Source organism: Mauremys reevesii, linkage group 6 (genome assembly GCF_016161935.1).
Source record: "Mauremys reevesii isolate NIE-2019 linkage group 6, ASM1616193v1, whole genome shotgun sequence".
Classification (NCBI taxonomy): Eukaryota; Metazoa; Chordata; order Testudines; family Geoemydidae; genus Mauremys; species Mauremys reevesii.
This window is the reverse complement of record NC_052628.1, coordinates 102341054-102358898: the sequence shown is the minus strand read 5'-3', so window position 1 is coordinate 102358898 and position 17845 is coordinate 102341054. Positions and strand designations below refer to the sequence as shown.

Sequence of the window (17845 nt, the reverse complement as noted above, 5' to 3'; positions counted from 1 at the left end):
AGCTCACATGGACTCCAGCTTAGTCCTTGTGCAGATGGTCCAAGAAAACGAACCCTTTCTTTGCCGAATTAAACAATGTGCAAAGCACATATTTAATATTTATTCTCCAATAAGCAATAATTTACCTAGATGACACACACAACATTAACACAGCACACATCCCTCACCCACCAGCCAATTAAGAGTGAAATCCTGGCCTCGGAGGGCATATCTACACAGATAGCAGCAGCCCCCACCAGTGAGTATTAGAGCCTAGGTTGACAGTGGAGGGGGGTGGGCTTCAGAGCCTGAACTCCAGCCAAAGCCTGAACATCTACTTAGCTATTTTTAGCACCATAGCTCAAAACCTGTGAGCCCAAGTCGACCAGGGCTCTGAGACTCGCCGTCACAAGCAGCAGGCAGACATGCCCACTGAAGTCAATTGGAGATTTGTCACTGACTTCACTGGAGCTGGCATTTAACCCTAACAATCCTAAGTAACTTTCTATTTTTGTTTATAAATTTCTCAAGTGGCAAATATTGCCCGTAATAGCATCTGTTTTGTACATAGAAGCTGAAGCAGGTCCAATGCAATGCAGGCTGAAGCTCTGTATTGTCCAATAGAGGAAACAAAGCCTCCAAAATTAGGGAAAGATAAAAAAGTTTTTTTTTCCATGTTTCACTCAGATGGCGTTTCCAATATTTAAGACTCTGATAACATTTCATTTACAAGCAATAATAACTGATTTACATGTCTCTTAATAATGTTATTATTTACAATCACAATATATACCACTGACAAGTACTTTTAAATTACATTTATTCTTCTTTCTACTCTCTCATTCCTGTAATCGCCAATACTTGTTTTCTTGGTGCATCAAAAATGTTCTGCTTTCACATTTTTCTACTTGTTTATCTTACACTTTGCTATCAGAGGTTGTAAATCAGAAAATATGGTTTAAAACTGGCATTGCAAAGATTACTTAGCTAGGGTTTAGAGTGTTGTTATTTGGCAACAAAGATAAAAAAAATTGCTACATGATGGCTCAGTACCAACCTGAGTGCTTAATCTCTTCTTTAAATTTTAGTCTAATCTTAGTTGCGGGTAAGCACCTGATCAAATAGGTCTTATTTAAACCATTCTTCTTTAATAATATCTGAAAATTTTCAGGTATGAATTATGGATCACCATCTGATCATTAAGGACCATTAAGAACATAAGAACAGCCATATTGGGTCAAACCAAAGGTCCCAGTATCCTGTCTACCGACAGTGGCCAATGCCTCATGGAAATCTGTATGGGGCAAACAATTTTTTTTAAACTTCATTGTTTTTGCTAGAGGTATTACTACTGAAATCTACTACCTGGGTCCAATAGGGAAAAAAGTGAGCGTAGTCTCACAAGTTCTGTCTGCAACCTAAGAACCCACCCACTTCTGATGTCAAAATATGATGCTATTTATTATCAGCCCTATTTTTCCTTTCATGCTGTGATCAGCAGCGAAAAAAATTAACAAAGCTGATGTTTAAATTGTCATAATTAGGCTTCAGTGTTAACACCTTAAGATAAACAGGTCTCAGTGCTCTCAGTTCATACTGCTCTGAAAGCTATTGTTTCAGCCTATCTGCAGACGCATACTGAAATCACTGAATTATTTTACACTGACTTCACATTTTTAAGGTTATCTTTGCAATTGCAACATTGGTAACATTTTAAATGAAAGTTTAGGTCCTGGAGCACAAGTTGGCAGCTATCACAGAAAGACATTGGCTTATTAAAGAAGAATGGTATAAATAAAACCTGTATGATCAGGTGCTTACCTGCTTCAAACAGCCTAGTCTAACCTGTGTCTATTACTTCTGGCCACCTTGAGTTTCTATTGCTCTTATCAGGAACATTTGCTTTTCCTTCTTTGGAGGCTGTTATAAATTCTCTGCCATGAGTTTTAAGCCCACTGAGATGGCAGGGGACAGAGGCCACTGTATTTAGGGTCTTTTGGCACAGATCACTCTATACAGTTGCCAACTCTATAGCCTGATCAATATTTGGCCACTAAAAAAAAAAAAAAGAAAAGAAAAAAGAAAAAAAAAGAAAAAAAAGTTTGTGCAAACTGTTTTTATTTTGACTCTTTCGGTTCTACTAAAAATGTGGTTTACAAGATTTTTGGTATCACCATATTGAAAGCCCACTGTTACTGTGAACTTATTTATTTGAACTGCATAAGAGTTGAGCCAAAGAGCATTCAAAATATTTGTGCGACATCATTCAATAGATCCACAATTTTGTTTTGTTTGTTCTTAAAAGACAGGGTCATTTCCAGGTTCCAGTACCACCTCTTTTGCAGTAGTAGAAAATTATCCCAAAAGGAGATTCTAATTATTTAATATTTTACAAGTAAAAATACACTGCAAATATCAGTTGGGATAATAAAACAGAGTTCCTATGACTTGTACCCGATGTCACTGGAGTAAATCACAGCCTACCTAATATGGCAATTGCTAACTGTAAACTCAGATTTGCCAAATCTCAAATATCTGATTACTGGTACCATTTAAATATGTATTTTTCCCTAGTTCCACACCCAAATCTAAATAGAAATTTAAATTTGTATTTATGAAGTTTATGGCTATATCCCAAGACCTTCTAAAATCAGAATGTACCTGTAACATCATTTTCCGTGCAGGAATTTTACACAGAAACTAATAGTCTGTAATGTCAACCTCCTTTCACACAGAATCTCATAGAATTTCCCAAATCCAAATTTAATAACATTGAATCCAACATTTAATAACACTGAAGACCTGCTTTATCAGTTTCTGGAAGCAAAAGTGATTGGCCTTTCAATCCCACATTCAGTTTACAAGATATGGCCACGCCTGTACCTGCCAGTCAGACATCACGCCCTAACAGCAGGTCTAATTTGGGATGAATGTGCAAACTATGCTCACAGATACCAGATACCAAATGTCTTTTCAGTCTAAACACAAGTAAAATTCCTTTTAAATCAATTATATTCTTGGAATTATAACTGAAGAGAAGTTTGATAGAAATTTTTTGAAGTAATTAACTAGGGCTAGAAAAAAATCTTAATTCCATGACCTTCATAGGCATAGGCATTTTGGAAACCACTTCTAGGTATTTTAGAAAGAGACTTTCAGCCTTCCATATACATCATATGACCCAAGCTAATGATTAAGTCTGGAGAACAATACATATCTCATTTTTCACCTGCATTCCAAACAAAAACTCTTCAACAGAAACATCAAGCGTCTCAGATATGTTGCCTCATTACTATTTTTATAAGTGTAATAGCCAAATAATTGAGCAATCCATGTAATCCCTGTCATAACTGATACATTATGTTTTGACATATAGCTGGAGTATTAGCCATTCTACAGGGAAACTTATTCTAAGGGAACAACCCCTTTTAATGGTCAGGCTCAGACAGTACAGTGATGAACACCAATACAAAACCCTAGAATAGAAAGATTTGCAAGACTTGGTTGAATTTCATTTACTGATAAACTTCAGACAGATCCAGTTTTGCAAACTTAGGTTTCTCTGCTGTGCGTACAAAAGGATCCTTTCTTAAAAACTGGATATTGGCCACAGTCATCCAGGAGCTCAGAGTTATTTTATAGTCTCTGTTGATGGGCCTGTGACAGTCTGCTCTGGAATACACACGATGGGTGCTGCCTCTTCCAAAAATTTTATAAGTGAAAGGAAATAGCTCTTCTGTTTTTCTACATCCTCTTTTATACATATAGTACAGGCCTCACCTTGCAAAATGTTAGGGATTTTTCAATAAGGGCATACTAATGTTCTATTCTGTCACCCCTCCTGTTCAACGTATATGTGAGCCCAATGGGAGGTTGTGAGATGATTTGGCTGCAACGCCATCATCACCTGGAAGACACAGCCACAGGTCTCAATTTCATCAGACTCAGATGGTATGGTGTCTTTGCTTTCTCAGTGCTCTACTAAATATGAGAAAGTGATTATGCTAAAGGACTGCAGAAAAGGATCTTGACGGTACCATGGGATGGTATAAACCCAAGAGAAAATTACCAGTTTGTTCGAGAGGTGTACAATGTATATGTAGGGTCCCCATTTGCTACTGAAACTGCAGGTTGAATCAGTGCCAATAATGTCTTATTCCATCTATATCTGCTAATACATGCATAATCAGTTCTCTCAGATACGGGTCTCACTACAGTCATCCAAGCCTTTGTGGTTAACCTAATGGATTAATTAATGCATTCTACATTAAGCTAACCTGGAAATCTTACATAGAAGCTTCAGGTGGTGTAGCATGCAGCTGCCTGTCTGCTTGTTGGAGTTAGCGTAGAAAACTCGTTAAACCAGTTCTTGGCCAACAGCATTCCTCCCTATTACTTTCTGAGAGCAATTCAGGTGTTGAATTTGATCTATAAAGGCTTGAATTCTGTCTGTCTGAGACAGCACCTCTCTCCCTATGCACTGCTGTGATAGCTAAGATCAGATGCACCACTTGAGCTAACAATGCCCAGATTTAAATGTCACATAGCTAGTTGCAGGTATTGGCCACCTCAACCCAGAATACACAAATCCTGAGTTCATTGACTTTTAGGATATGGAGCAAGATCCATCTCTATTTAGTTTTTTGCCTTAAAGGCTGTCAGATGTGTGTTTGCATGTATGGGAAAGGAAGTCTCTTTGAAGATATATTTTGCTTTTGTTTAAAATACATCTGTTGGGTTAAATGGCATAAGTGCATCCAAGAAACTAACAATTTCATGCTTTTTATAAACTAAACGTAAGTAAAAGATATAAAAAATACTAACTTAAAATTGCAAATAAAATATTTAAACTGCTTATCACCAGACTTCGGGGATGACCTTAGATATGCCAAATATTTTACATTTACCTCCCAAATACAATTAAAAATATTGCACTACCTTTTTCCTCTTCAGCAATGTCTTGTGCAAGGAAAGTCTGATTCAAATGGCCAAGAAGATTCAAAATTCTTAGCTATCAGTAAACGGAAGACCATAGCTACACCAAAGAAACCCACATGAACACACTTTTCTTTTATTGATCTATATTCTATTCCAGTTCTCTGGGGAACAAACAGGAAATCCTTTAACCAGCCCAACTGGAGACTAACAAGATCTGAGTCAAACAAGATAACATCCTTGCTGCTAAGTTGCTGGCAGTTATATATTGAAGAATCACAAAGCACCCACCTGGAGTTCCTTAACAACATGTCTATCTTTTATTAAACAAAGAAAGAATATTCCAAACAATTAAGATAGGAAAACAGGCAGCCGTACCACCTTCCAGAAGCTGCTCTTCTCTAGTAGCTCAGAAGTCACTGTCTTCACACAAAGCCAGAGCCATTACTTAAATAAATCCATTTGCAAATCAGCACAAGTATCACCCTTTACTGCTGCCAGGAACTTCTAGCCAACAAGACAACAGCAGCTCACATGGACTCGTTTAATCCAAGTGTAAGTCATTGATTTCAATGGGAACAGGATCAGATCCTTACTCCTAAAGACAGGAGTTCAATTACACTTACTCTCTGAGATCTGAACTGATTGCCAGTTTACCAAAAAATAGTATGAGGTTTTACTACTTGTCAGTAGTACCCTTCATAATCTGGACCCTAATTATTAGAGTCTTTTCCTATCCGTACTCCCAGGGACGGCTCTAGACATTTCACCGCCCCAAGCACGGCGTTATGCCACGGGGGGTGCTCTGCTGGTTGCCAGTCCCGCGGCTCCGGTGGACCTCCTGCAGGCTCCGAAGGCACCCTGCCTGCCGCCCTCCCGGTGACCGGCAGAGCGCCCCCCGCAGTATGCCGCCCCAAGCACACGCTTGGCATGCTGGGGCCTGGAGCCGCCCTCGTGTACTCCTATTTAGCTTTGATCTCTTGATCCCTTAGTTCAGCCTGGAAGAGAATGAGCGCAGGGTTTTCTCATTCTAGGGTTCTCTGCTGTGGAACTCTCTAACAAAAGAAGTCTGCAAGGGTATGTCTACACTGCAATAAAACACAAAAGGCTGGCCCTGTCATCTGATTCTGGCTCATGGGGCTTGGACTGGGGAGCTATAAAGTTGTAAATGTCTGGGCCTGGGCTGGAATCCGGGCTCTGGGACCCAGCCCTTGTGAGATCCCATGCTCCAGCCCAAGCCCGGATGGACCTCACAGAAGCCAGGATGTTCTTTGGAAGGATTCTCCTTGACTGTTTTCTTTGTTGTCACTTTTCTTTTTTTGCATCTGTTAACCCCTCTTCTTTACTATTTTTGTGTTAGCTTAGGAATCATTCCCTCTTGACCAGGACTGGCTCTACAGTTTTCGCCGCCCCAAGCAGCGCACCGAATTGCTGCCGTGGATGACGGGGGGAGTCCGTGTGCCCTTAGGGTGGCAGGCACGTTTCCACGGTGGCGGCAATTCGGCGGCAGCTTCTATGTTTAGCTGAAGCCACTGCGGACACCTAAATATAGAAGCTATTGCTGAATTGCTGCCACCGCGGAAACGCACATGCCGCCCTAAGGGCACACGGACTGCCCCCGCCCTCTGCGGTGGCAATTCGGCGCGCTGCTGGAGGCAAAACAACAGGGATTGCCGCCCCTTGAAAACTGCCGCCCCAAGCACCAGCTTGGAATGCTGGTGCCTGGAGCCGGCCCTGCTCTTGACTATTGGGGTAGCTTGCATGGTTTATTGGGTTGTGCAGATCATTTTGTTCTGGTTTGTGAACTGTCAGGCACAGTCCCAACTGGATATTGAAATATATTTTTAATGCTTTGTATTGATTTAATCATATGACACTCAGGATTATTAATGCATTTTAAATATGGTAAAAAAATTGTGAGAGTGGACACACACATGTGGGCTGAGATTTTCAAAGCCATCTCTAGATGATGGGAATGCCCACTTTTCATTGATTTTATTTGGAAATGGGTATCAAAATGTCCACACCCTGAACAAACATAGGCATTCTACAGGCAGATTAGATACAGGTGGATTGGTTTGCTTTTTGTAAAGATACAGTGGTGGAAAATCAATCTTATAATGTCAGTGTCAGCCTTAAATAGGGAGGGACTAGCACCCCTTCAGAATAAGCATGAAGGTACATGCGTGCCCTAAACAAATATCAAAAAGGCTAAAAAAAATCAGTTGCTTAGTAAAAACACATATTTAACTAAAGGTCAAGAAGAACTGGCAATCTTGGGGATATTTTAAAGTCCCCTGTTGGAGGCAGGGGTGCTTAGTGGAGATTTCATTCTCTGTTCAACATATTTATTTATCCACTCTCCAGTCAGAGCAGATGATAAAAAGCACATATGAGTTGAATATTGAGAGAGCCAGGACTCTCTCTTTTGTTTCGGTACCTCAGTTGTTGCATCATTTTTCACAGCAGCTACAGGGACTGTTTGAACTTCCTGACTGTTCATCACACATAATTTGGAGCATTTAACATTATGTCAAGAAAACTGCCCACTGCTTTCCCCTGTGGAAACTTATGGGAGCTCTATATCTTTAAACTAATTTTACTTAAAATATTCCATTGAATAGCATGACTGTCTCACTATAATGGGTGCAGCAGTAATGTAATTAATCTCAAAATTGCTGTGGGGAGTACAAGGCATCTCAGTTGCTTGTCGTAACAATCTAAATTAGTGTATTACTGAAAGATGTTGGGGAGGAACGGTTCATTATAGGTAAATGCTGTCAGGGTATCCATTCTTTCTATTTCTAAAGCTGAAAATAAGACTATCATCAGAGTTCTTCCTTTGAAATCCAAATGAACATGTTTTGAGGTGGGAAAGTATAATTAAATTTGATGTGGTATTTCTACAGACGTAGCTTTGCATTTTATAATAATGAAATTTGTTTGAATAAAAATTCATGTTTTATTTAGAAAAGAAAAACGGGTTTGGCTCAAAGCATGCCATTGTATCAGAACAATTCTCTTTTGTCACTGAAACTTCACAGACGGCTGCTTCTTTTCACGAGAAAAAAATATTCTTGCTATTTTACAGTTTTACAGGGGACAGATCCCGAAATTGTGAACAAGTGAAAGTTGGGTTGGCATTGCAAATTCTCTAGTGTACCATACATCTGTGATGGAAGTTTTGAAGAATAAATATAAGTGTGATACTACTAATAATAATTAATAAGAAGAAATTGCAAAGAACCATTGGAGTAGAAGATTGGAATATGATATTCAGTGTTGCTTCACCCATTCCCCTCAGAAACTAAATCAAACATCAGATAAAATGAAAAACATTCCCCTAATCTAAAGGTTTTGAAAGGTGACAAAAGAAGTAAATCAAAGGCCATTGACCTGTTATTCCCTAGCATGCAACAAGACAAGAATGGGAAATGTTTTCAGTTTGCTGCTGGTCTGAAAGCATCAGCAAAGTAAAATTTCTCTTTCAAATTAACAGATTAACCTTATATCTGTAGATATTAGAAAGGGAGTTGATTCTCCTTGCAAAAGAGTTGATACAGCTCCTTCTGCTCAATACTCTTCACAACATTAGAACCACAAGAGAGCATGTTCAAAAAGTGGTAGAAAGAGAGTGAGATACTTCAGTTAGAAGCTGCATTTTTACCTTAATAATCTGAAGCAAAACATGGAACAATCTAGAGAGATTATCACCTAATCTGCCCTTTTAACATATATAAGAAATTGAAATGTAAGTAAAACAAGCATTGAATAATTAAAGAAATACATAACACTAAGGGCTTGATTTTAATTTGCATAATTTTTCCCTTAATAGTGCCTAATTAAGACATCAGTTTGAAAAAAAAATCTAATAGAACTCTAAGATTTTCCACACTGAATTAATGTTTAGGACTTTTAATGGATGTTTTAATTAGACTTTGTTATTCATGGAAATTTTACACAAATTAAAATCAAGTCCTGTGTGCACTGTTCCCAGCTGAGTTTCAGCAAAAATGCTATATGGAACTGAGAGACTTTTAATCCATGCACTGACAACACTTTGTAGTCTAAAGCTGACATACTCCAATTCCACTGTTTGATTTAAATAGCATTAATAGTATAACCAATAAAAATTACACTATTTTCACTTTTCTTTCCAAAGTAAGTTGCATATTTATACATCAACATATTTTTTTAAATATGAAAAAACTCTGCAGCTGGATCCAACTGTTAGCCAGTGGAGCCCAATAACCAGAATGACCTTTTGAACAGCCTAGAGAGGAGCCTTATCTGTTATTCAATATACAAACTTTGATTCAGTCCGAAGTTCTATCACTGCAGTGCCTGAAACACATGCTGAAAGACCTTTCTTCCATCAATTGTGCTAAACATATTTATCAGAACAATTTCTTCATGTTCATCTCAGTTGATAAAGTCAGTCTTTTAAGAATTTTTTGGGCGCATGGGGGGATGCTTTGAGTGGATACACTGTCATTTCAGCAATGTTGTGACAAACTATGCTCCTGAATCTCTCTCAAAACATATTATAATGTGAGCTTCAACACGGGTCTTCACAGGAGCACGGGTCTAGACAAGGCAGCAAAATCAGAAACCAGACCGAGCAGTGAAGATTACATTACACTGACATTGGAAATATTCCAAGTATTGACAGACCAGGGCTCCATTGCAGTTCGTCTTATAGCAGAGATCACATGTTAATGCTATGTACTGATTCCATCGTGACAAACACTCTTGCATAAAGTCCTTTACAAATTATTCCTCTAATGAAAACCACATTAACTTTGCATGTGAGAAACAAGTTTGATTCAATATAGCTGCCAGAAAGCACAATTGCTGTTGCATGCTCTTTACAAAAGGAAAAAACAAATCTCTGGTCCTATGTGACACTCATTACTGAAGTGTTTTCACATCTGTGCAAAGAATTGTTAAATATCTATGAAACCTTGGAAGTATTACCTTGCCAGAGTTTATCTTAATAGTTTGTCTATAAATATACTTGTATGTTCAGTTTGTGTGCATGGTGTTTACATTAACACATTCCTTGCTCCTCCCTGAAGCACGCAATTCATCTGTGTTTTACCACCTAAATCAGAGGTGTGAATTACTGTGATTTTTCTCCTAGTGTCACACTCCTTTGAGCTATCTATCAATCCTGCAGCGCTGCTGCACACAGAACTCCCACAGAAGAGTTCTGTGTGCAAGAGGACTGTGGGATTAGGCTCTGTTCTGTTTGTGCTACTGGATCGTTCAGCACAAGTATCTTTCTTATGCTCCACAAAGCAACAGTGAGTGGATATAACTAATCTGCTCCAACAAACAACCCTCGTCATCCAACCATGTTTAACTGAAATACTTGCTGAATCGCTTATGTTCAATATTCCAGCATGCTATGGTAACTGGAATAGTGAGATATGATCAGCGCTAAACACTCAAGAGGGTACACATTCTTCATAGGAATTCTTTCGGATTGTTTATTTTTACAGTACCTGGCTCGTCTGTGGACTGGACGGGTCATAAGAAGGTACATAATTCTTCAGAGTATCCTGAGGATTCAGATGGGGAGGATACCTGATCGTTGGATGAGAGAAGTAGCTAGACGGGGCAGGAGGGAGAATAGCTTGTGCTGGAAATGGCAATGGCGAAGGTGGGGGTGGAGTTCTGGTTGAGATGACTGCAGAAGATAAAATAAAATGGAAATGATTTAGTATCTTTTCCTGTTTCTTACATAACTTTATACCTGTGTATCACAGAGAGAAAATAAAAGTTAGTCGTGAATTGGCATGATATTCTTATCTACAATATCCTTAAATCCAACCTCTCATTCCCTCCCCCATCCCTGCAGTGCCCCAGGGAATGGGTAAGTGCCGTTATTCGAAATCCATATATGCCACATTTTGTTTAGTTTTTTTCTGGATTACATCATCACTAGATTTAACTTTTCTTTAAATGCAACAATGATTTCCCAGCAGGAAACATATTTCAGTTATAAAGTCTTCGTCTCAAGAGCCCAGATGAATCAAACAAATACGTAAATAAATAAGTAAAACCCACATTTTTTTCCACAGCAATCCAACAAAGAAGAACAAAGTCACTGAGTTCTCAAAGACAGCCAGTGATTCCTCACTGCATTGTACTGTACCTGTCTCATGTGGGGATGGGGGCAATAATTACTAGGCAATAATGCCCTGAATAATTAGCTGACCATTGTGAAAATGCTAATGAATGTTCAACTTCAGGGCCTGGGAAACCATTCCACCCAATGAAAATATCTCTGGCAAACAAAAAAGGATCTATCCTATACATATTTTCTTTGCATTAGCTTTCTTCCCATCCCCCACAAACACACACTTCTCTATCTATAGACTACAAGTAATGTCTAAACTACCAGCAATGTTTTCACAACGAAAGGAATGTACAGAATGTCCTGTTACTGCCGAGGCGTCAAGCCAGAAGTGGAGATTGTTACATTAATACAATATATAAAAATCACATTCCACTCTTTATTACACATCCAGAGAACAATTATTTTGTGCCTTATTAAAAGGAAAAGTCTGACTATGATGGAAATGGGAGAAAAGAGGTATGCCTATATTTTAGTTAGGAAGGCCGGTGTGTCTGTCCAAGATATTTTATAAAGTGCTTACAACCTTGGTACTTAAGGTCTCTCTCTCTCTGTGTACAATGAATTCTGATTCTAAATTGTAGCAGCACCAGCACTGCATTGCCACTAGCTTTACACTTCTCCTCTCCTATCTTTTACTTTTTAATTTTTAAAAATACATTTTATTTTAAACTTTTTGAGCTGGGGATTAATAAAAGTGAACTATATAATAAAAAGGCAGCAGGATGTTGTTGTGGATGCTTACAACTCCTAAAGCACATCACACAGAGATATAGTATCTAATTTTCAAATGGGGTTGGCTACATAGGATGCCCGAATCTGGTATTTGACTGTCCTATTTAAATGCCCAAATTTGAAAATTAGGCTTAGGCTTATCAGCCTTAACTCTAATTATCTTTCATTTCTCAGCTGAAGTCAGAACCGAGCTTTGATATCTACCTAGTGATACTATACACAAACAATCACACCAACGATTGTGTGTCTGTTCTGTGTACTGGAGATTTATAAAAGCAATTAAGTCTGAGTGATAGCAAAGGGGTCAACATTTGAAAAGAACTTCCAGATGCAGTTCTCAAAATAAGTTGAGAATCACAACTACCAGTGTTGCATGTGAATGCTGGGGGATCTATGCTCTTTCAAGTCTCCCCCAAACAGTTCCTAGATCTCCCTGACTTTTGTCTTTCTCCTTGGGAACAGTGGCTGGTGGGTCTGCTCCACCATCTGATGTCTTCACAGGCCAGTGTATCCCCCATTCCTCTTCTTCCAATGCTTCTCTCCCCTTATGCTGGTTTCCTCCTATTTTCTTCTCCCCTTTCCATCTGTTGATCACCACTGTTTCTTCTCTCCAGGGCCATTTCCTTCATTTCCCATTGAAGCTATTGAAAGTGGAATGGGGCCAAATAAGGTAGCCAATGTCTCTGACAACTTCTATGCAGGCTCTGCTACAATAAGAGATGCAGACAAGTTTGCAATGGAGCAGCCAGTGAGGGAAGGCAAAAGTGAGAGCTGATTGAGAGGCAGTATCTGTAGCTAGCAGCTTCCACAGCTGTGGTGTCAGGAAAAAACTGCAGTCCCAGGGACTCCAGGACTGAGAGTAGAAATTTGGGACAGTCCTGTTCTAATCAAGACTGTTGGAAAGTAAGTAGTAAATTTACAGAATTGCTATGTTGGTTGTTATTTTATATTGTCACTTAAAATATTAATCTAAAAAGTTACATATTAAAAAAAATAAGGTTTTGATTAAACTATGGGTATGGTCAGAAAAATAACTATGGCAGCTTCTCTCTCAAGAAATCTACTCCAGAATCAGAGTCATATCCTTTCACTTTAATAACAAAAGTAAGTTACTAGTTTTTTACACTTGTTAGGCCTGCAGAACCAACTCAGCTACAAGAGAGTCTCTTCTGGCTCATGCATCATATACAGTATTATTAATTAATTTCTGATTATAGAATCCTTCCACAAATCAGAAAGAGCTGAAATTGACTTCAGATCCCAGAGTGGGTTTGCTGGGCTGGATGTTAGAAAAAAATAACGTCTCTTCAATTGTAAACTGAATAAATATGACCTTGAAGTCATTGAGATGGGTGGTGGGGGGGATGACGACCATGAAAGAATAACTTTGGAGAGAAGAACTGAATTTTAAATCTATAAAAGGAAAAATATTCAAGTCTGATTAAACACTCCTTACTTCATCCTATTGTGTTCAAGGAATATTATATAGTACATAATGTTAGACAACCCACCAATGAAAGAACCCTGCAGTGCCAAAACTTAAAGTAGTGAGTTAAGAATAGAGGGTCCTACAAAAACATACTAGAAATGCCCACACTATATACTTGACAAGCCGTTACAGCTCAAGGGCCATAGTTTCCCCTTAATTCATGCATGCAACTCACATTAAGGTCAAAGGGAGTTCCGCTGTGGATCTACAGAAGTATATAGTGAAAAAAGTTTTACAGATAGTGGCTCACTCATTCTATCTACCTATCTATCTACCCCAAAAGAGGCATCAGTATCTAATTCATTTTTCAATGCGGGTGTTCAATATTGTTTTCTAATTTTGAGGCTCCCATTATGTATGGCATTTCATGAAATCCTATTAAGGCATGTGAATATAATATGCTAGTTAGCAAAAAATTTTGTCCTGTGAGTTCCTTTATTTAGGTTACATATATTTTCATTCACAGGTTGGTTTTAGCTTAACCATTGCATGCCATTCTGAAGGGCTACCCGAGCTGCCTTTAATGAAGATTCCTCCAAGGATACCCCAAACTCAGCAACATACTCAATTCCCTTTTCATTTGTAATATACATGGGAGTAGGTCTGTAACAATGACTTCAACAAATGCATCATTATCACAGGGTGGGAAAGGAGCAGAAACCAGATAAATATGGAGGGTTTTCTTCCTCCTTCATATGCCCTCACCACTGTGTGCAACTCCTGGGATTCCTGGATGGTGATGCTGGGGGAAAGTGCTCAGTCTCGGTGAAGAATCCTGAGGAGATGTGGGACTAAACAAAGGCTTCTCAGGCTTCTTCATTGTAGGAGAAGACATATCTGCAAAGGAAATATAAGAAAACAGGAATGTTAACCTAGCGGCCTCTTATTCCACTGCACAACATGGCATTTTGTAAATCATATACTATTTATGTTTATGCTACTTTTATGAGTCCTTGTTCAGTTATCCTACTCCACTGTGACTGATTTAAAATGACTGATTTCCAGCATAGGCATGAACAACAGTTCACTGGTCTTTGGCCTGCAGAACAGAAATTGCATTCTCTTCATACCAGACAAGCAAGAAAGTAAAGAAATCCATGACCTCACCAGTTCCCTAGATGTTTTGCAATTCTACAGTACACCATATCCACTTAGCTGATGGGAATTTTATTGTAATTTTTACTGGAAATCTGCAATCAAATTTAGAGTAATCACAACAAAAAATCCATTTTACAGTATTTACTATTTTTAACACAGAAATCCATCCTTTTCCCTTCCAAAAGCACAGTGACATTCCTAAAAATGCAGGATACATAAGCAGTATTCAGATTTTCTGTTTTTCGAGTAGGCTCTTCCCTCCTCTCCCTGACAGTTTACATCCCAACAAAAATCTCTCTTAATATGGAGATAGCACAATGGCCGTGAAAAATGAAGAAATGCTATTCTAAATGATACTATAACAGTAAACACACTGTATTTTGTCTGAAAGCTTAATTAACATTAATTATTGTACTTCAATCTGAAATTAAATCCTTTCCCCCATTTAAATTATTAATTGCACATATTTATAGCATATACATCACCATGGTGTATGGATTCAGCTTGAACTCAATGGCACTACTCATTTGCTTAAAGTTAAGCTCATTTGTAAATACTGGTTTGGGACCATAACGCATCTGCCTTTTCTTTTCTATGCAGACCATGCTATTTTCATTCATGCCTTTGTCACCTTCAGACTAAACTACTGGATTGTGTTGTATTTGGTGCTACACCTTAAATGCACTTGGAAGTTGAAGGCAGGACAGCCCTTTAAAACAGAGTGCCTCACTTTGAGCTTATTCAGACAGTTCTTTAGGATCTGGGTGGAGTTTAAGGTGTTGATCTAGAAAGGAAGTCTCTTTCTACCTGAGAGTCTGATTCCCTCTTCCTGACTTCTACCACAGCTGAGATATGTGAAGACTGTGAAGACTATGAAGACTATGAAGCTGGATCTACCTTTATATAAAAGGGGGAAGCTGCTAGCAGGATGTTCTCTCTGAGGTCTCCTATTTTAGTAATATGCTTTGGTCCAAAACAGCCTGAATTTGAGGACCTCCAGAGCACAGCGCAAGGCTCATCTTTTTTAAGCAGGGTGCTAAAGAAGCAAATTTTGTCCAGGGGAGTATACAGGGAAAGCGATTACATTGTTTTATTTCTGTGTTGTATGGTTATTCAGTATTATTATACATTATGACAGTTGCTGTAGGTGTTGTTTACACTGATCTATTATAAATTTATGTTATTGTTAAATGCACCTGAGTAATGACATAGGTGCCTGTGGTCATTTTAGAAATGTAAATAAACAAAGTGCCATTTGAAGGGAAATAACAATAAACATTTTATTTTTCTACTTATAATAGCCTATAGCCTATAGCAAGGACAAGAGTAACAAATGGTTAAGGTTTGGATTATATAATTTATCCAATAAACTACATAAACTTTTTTTTTTAAATTGCTTCTAGTGTGGTGAATGAGTCTGGAATAGGGATTTTATAATTCTATAATAAAACCTGCACGTTCACTCATGATTTTAGGATTATTTCATTTTGTGATCAAATGACTGCACTAGCTTATTCATTTCTTAAGACACTTGCAGAAGAGGGAAAGCAGTTACATCTTTACAAAAGCCTTTGGACAAAATTAACCAAACATTTGGCTTCGGGCTGGGACTCTTCCACTAGTGTGTAGTCTACCACTGCAAAAACAACCCAACATTATTGTCTGAAAAAACAGACAAGTGCACTAATGGCCTGTAGCTGCAGCCTTGACTAACACATTGCATCCATCACTGGCTGTCACAAGACACATCAATAACTGAACACTTTGATAAGACTCTTTTGGCAACACAATTAGTTTATTATACCATATGTATAATATCACAAAAATATACAAAGGATTGAATTTGATTTTTATTTTGAATATTGCAGCTAAGCTTCTCTGGCGAGGGAGATGATCACTCTCAGAGAGTAGGAGGTGGGGAGATTTTTCACTTAAGTAAAACTGCATTCAACAAACGAACTTTTGAAGGAATGAACTAACTTCTGCTGAGAGATTTTGCAAATGTCTGCAGATCTAGTTTCTGGAATACAACAGAGATTTAATTTAGTTTGTGGCTGTTACTTCATTAAACAAGCCAAAGCTTTTTTTTTTTTAACCAAAATATTTAAATTGTTTGAAAGAAGAATGTTATATGAAGTGCAATGTAATCAGGGGTTCCATTAACCCCCAAGTGGCATCCCTAATTTGAAAGAAAATGTACAGAAAAGGAAATTGGTGAATATTAAAACCTCATGTTTTGCCTTTAAAACAATTGTAGTTCAATTCATAGAGAAGCATAAATTACAAAGCAAAACTGAATACAACCATGAGACTATTACCACAAGAGATTATTGTCTCTGAATGAAGGTGAAGGCTATTGGTGGTCAATATTGTACATCTTTTGCTGCAATATGAACTCCCTTCACCCAACCAAACACAGACTCTGTACTTTAAAGCAGAAATGCCTGCCACACATGACACTACAGTGAAGTACTTTTAGAAAGATGACATAAACCGAATTCACAACTGTGAAGACCAAATAGCTGAAATACATGTAGCAGCTTCTTTGTTAAAACAATGTACTTAGCATTGTGAAGTAATTCAGATGGTCATTTCCCCCCTTGTTCTCCCCTTGTATGCACTGACATCATAATGGAGCTTTCATGGTCTATTCACCATGGAATAACAGATGCAGCCTACAGGAGAGCCAGAACAAAAACTGTTTGTATAAGTTATAGAGAGAGACTACAGTGGTCTCCTCCTTGACCAAAAGGACAGGCTTCTAACTCTGCTAAGAGCACATGAGTTTCATTTTCTTCGGAGGTTTATCAGTTTGGAAAAAAAATACATCATTACAGCTTAGGAAGGGCAGTTTTTTATTACCCTTAGTTTTTTTCAAATGTTCACGGCCTTTAAATGCAGCAGAATTAGCTAAGGCAATCTTACGAATTCATATAATTTTTAATTATAACTCCAACACTTACAAAATAAAAATAACTGATATTGTTTTGCTTTTAAAACATATATGTTAACCAAGAGTTCCTGTAGCTTTAGCTAGACAGTTAGCTAACCAAGTGATGGGAAGAGAATATAAAAACAGGCCTATTTGTATTTTCTTCCAAATGCTCCATAACATATGCTTGAAATAAAATTGCAGTTTTGAGAATGAAAATATAACATTTTTTCAGTTTGACTTATTTGTACTGTGTTGATTCTTTGGAAAATACTTAGCACATATGAAGAGAAAAAAGTACCAAAACCAGCAATTTATATCAAGCTACTCTGTTTATCATAATGTTTTATCGACATGAATCAGAATAACCCATGACCGTGTCCTGCTTAGAATTTTCTTAAAATTTTAACATAACATGATTATTCTTTTAAGAATTCACATTCTGTTCAAATTATTCTTGCATAATATCTTCATGTTATTGCAGAGATACAGTAGATACATGCCCAGGCTGAAGCATGTTATAAATTTTAAAGCA

At 37.9% G+C, this 17845-nt stretch overlaps 1 protein-coding gene across 8 annotated transcripts in view; it reads right to left on the bottom strand.

Moving 5' to 3' along the window:
• The window catches only part of NFIB (nuclear factor I B), a 221200-nt gene that overhangs the window by 36252 nt on the left and 167103 nt on the right, over positions 1–17845 (bottom strand). For all 8 annotated transcript variants that reach the window (XM_039543436.1, XM_039543434.1, XM_039543437.1 and 5 more), the window contains 2 exons: positions 13986–14117; positions 10422–10606 (listed from right to left, as the gene is read on the bottom strand). In XM_039543436.1, the coding sequence (XP_039399370.1) occupies positions 10422–10606; positions 13986–14117 (317 nt within the window). The remainder of the gene's footprint in view (positions 1–10421; positions 10607–13985; positions 14118–17845) is intronic.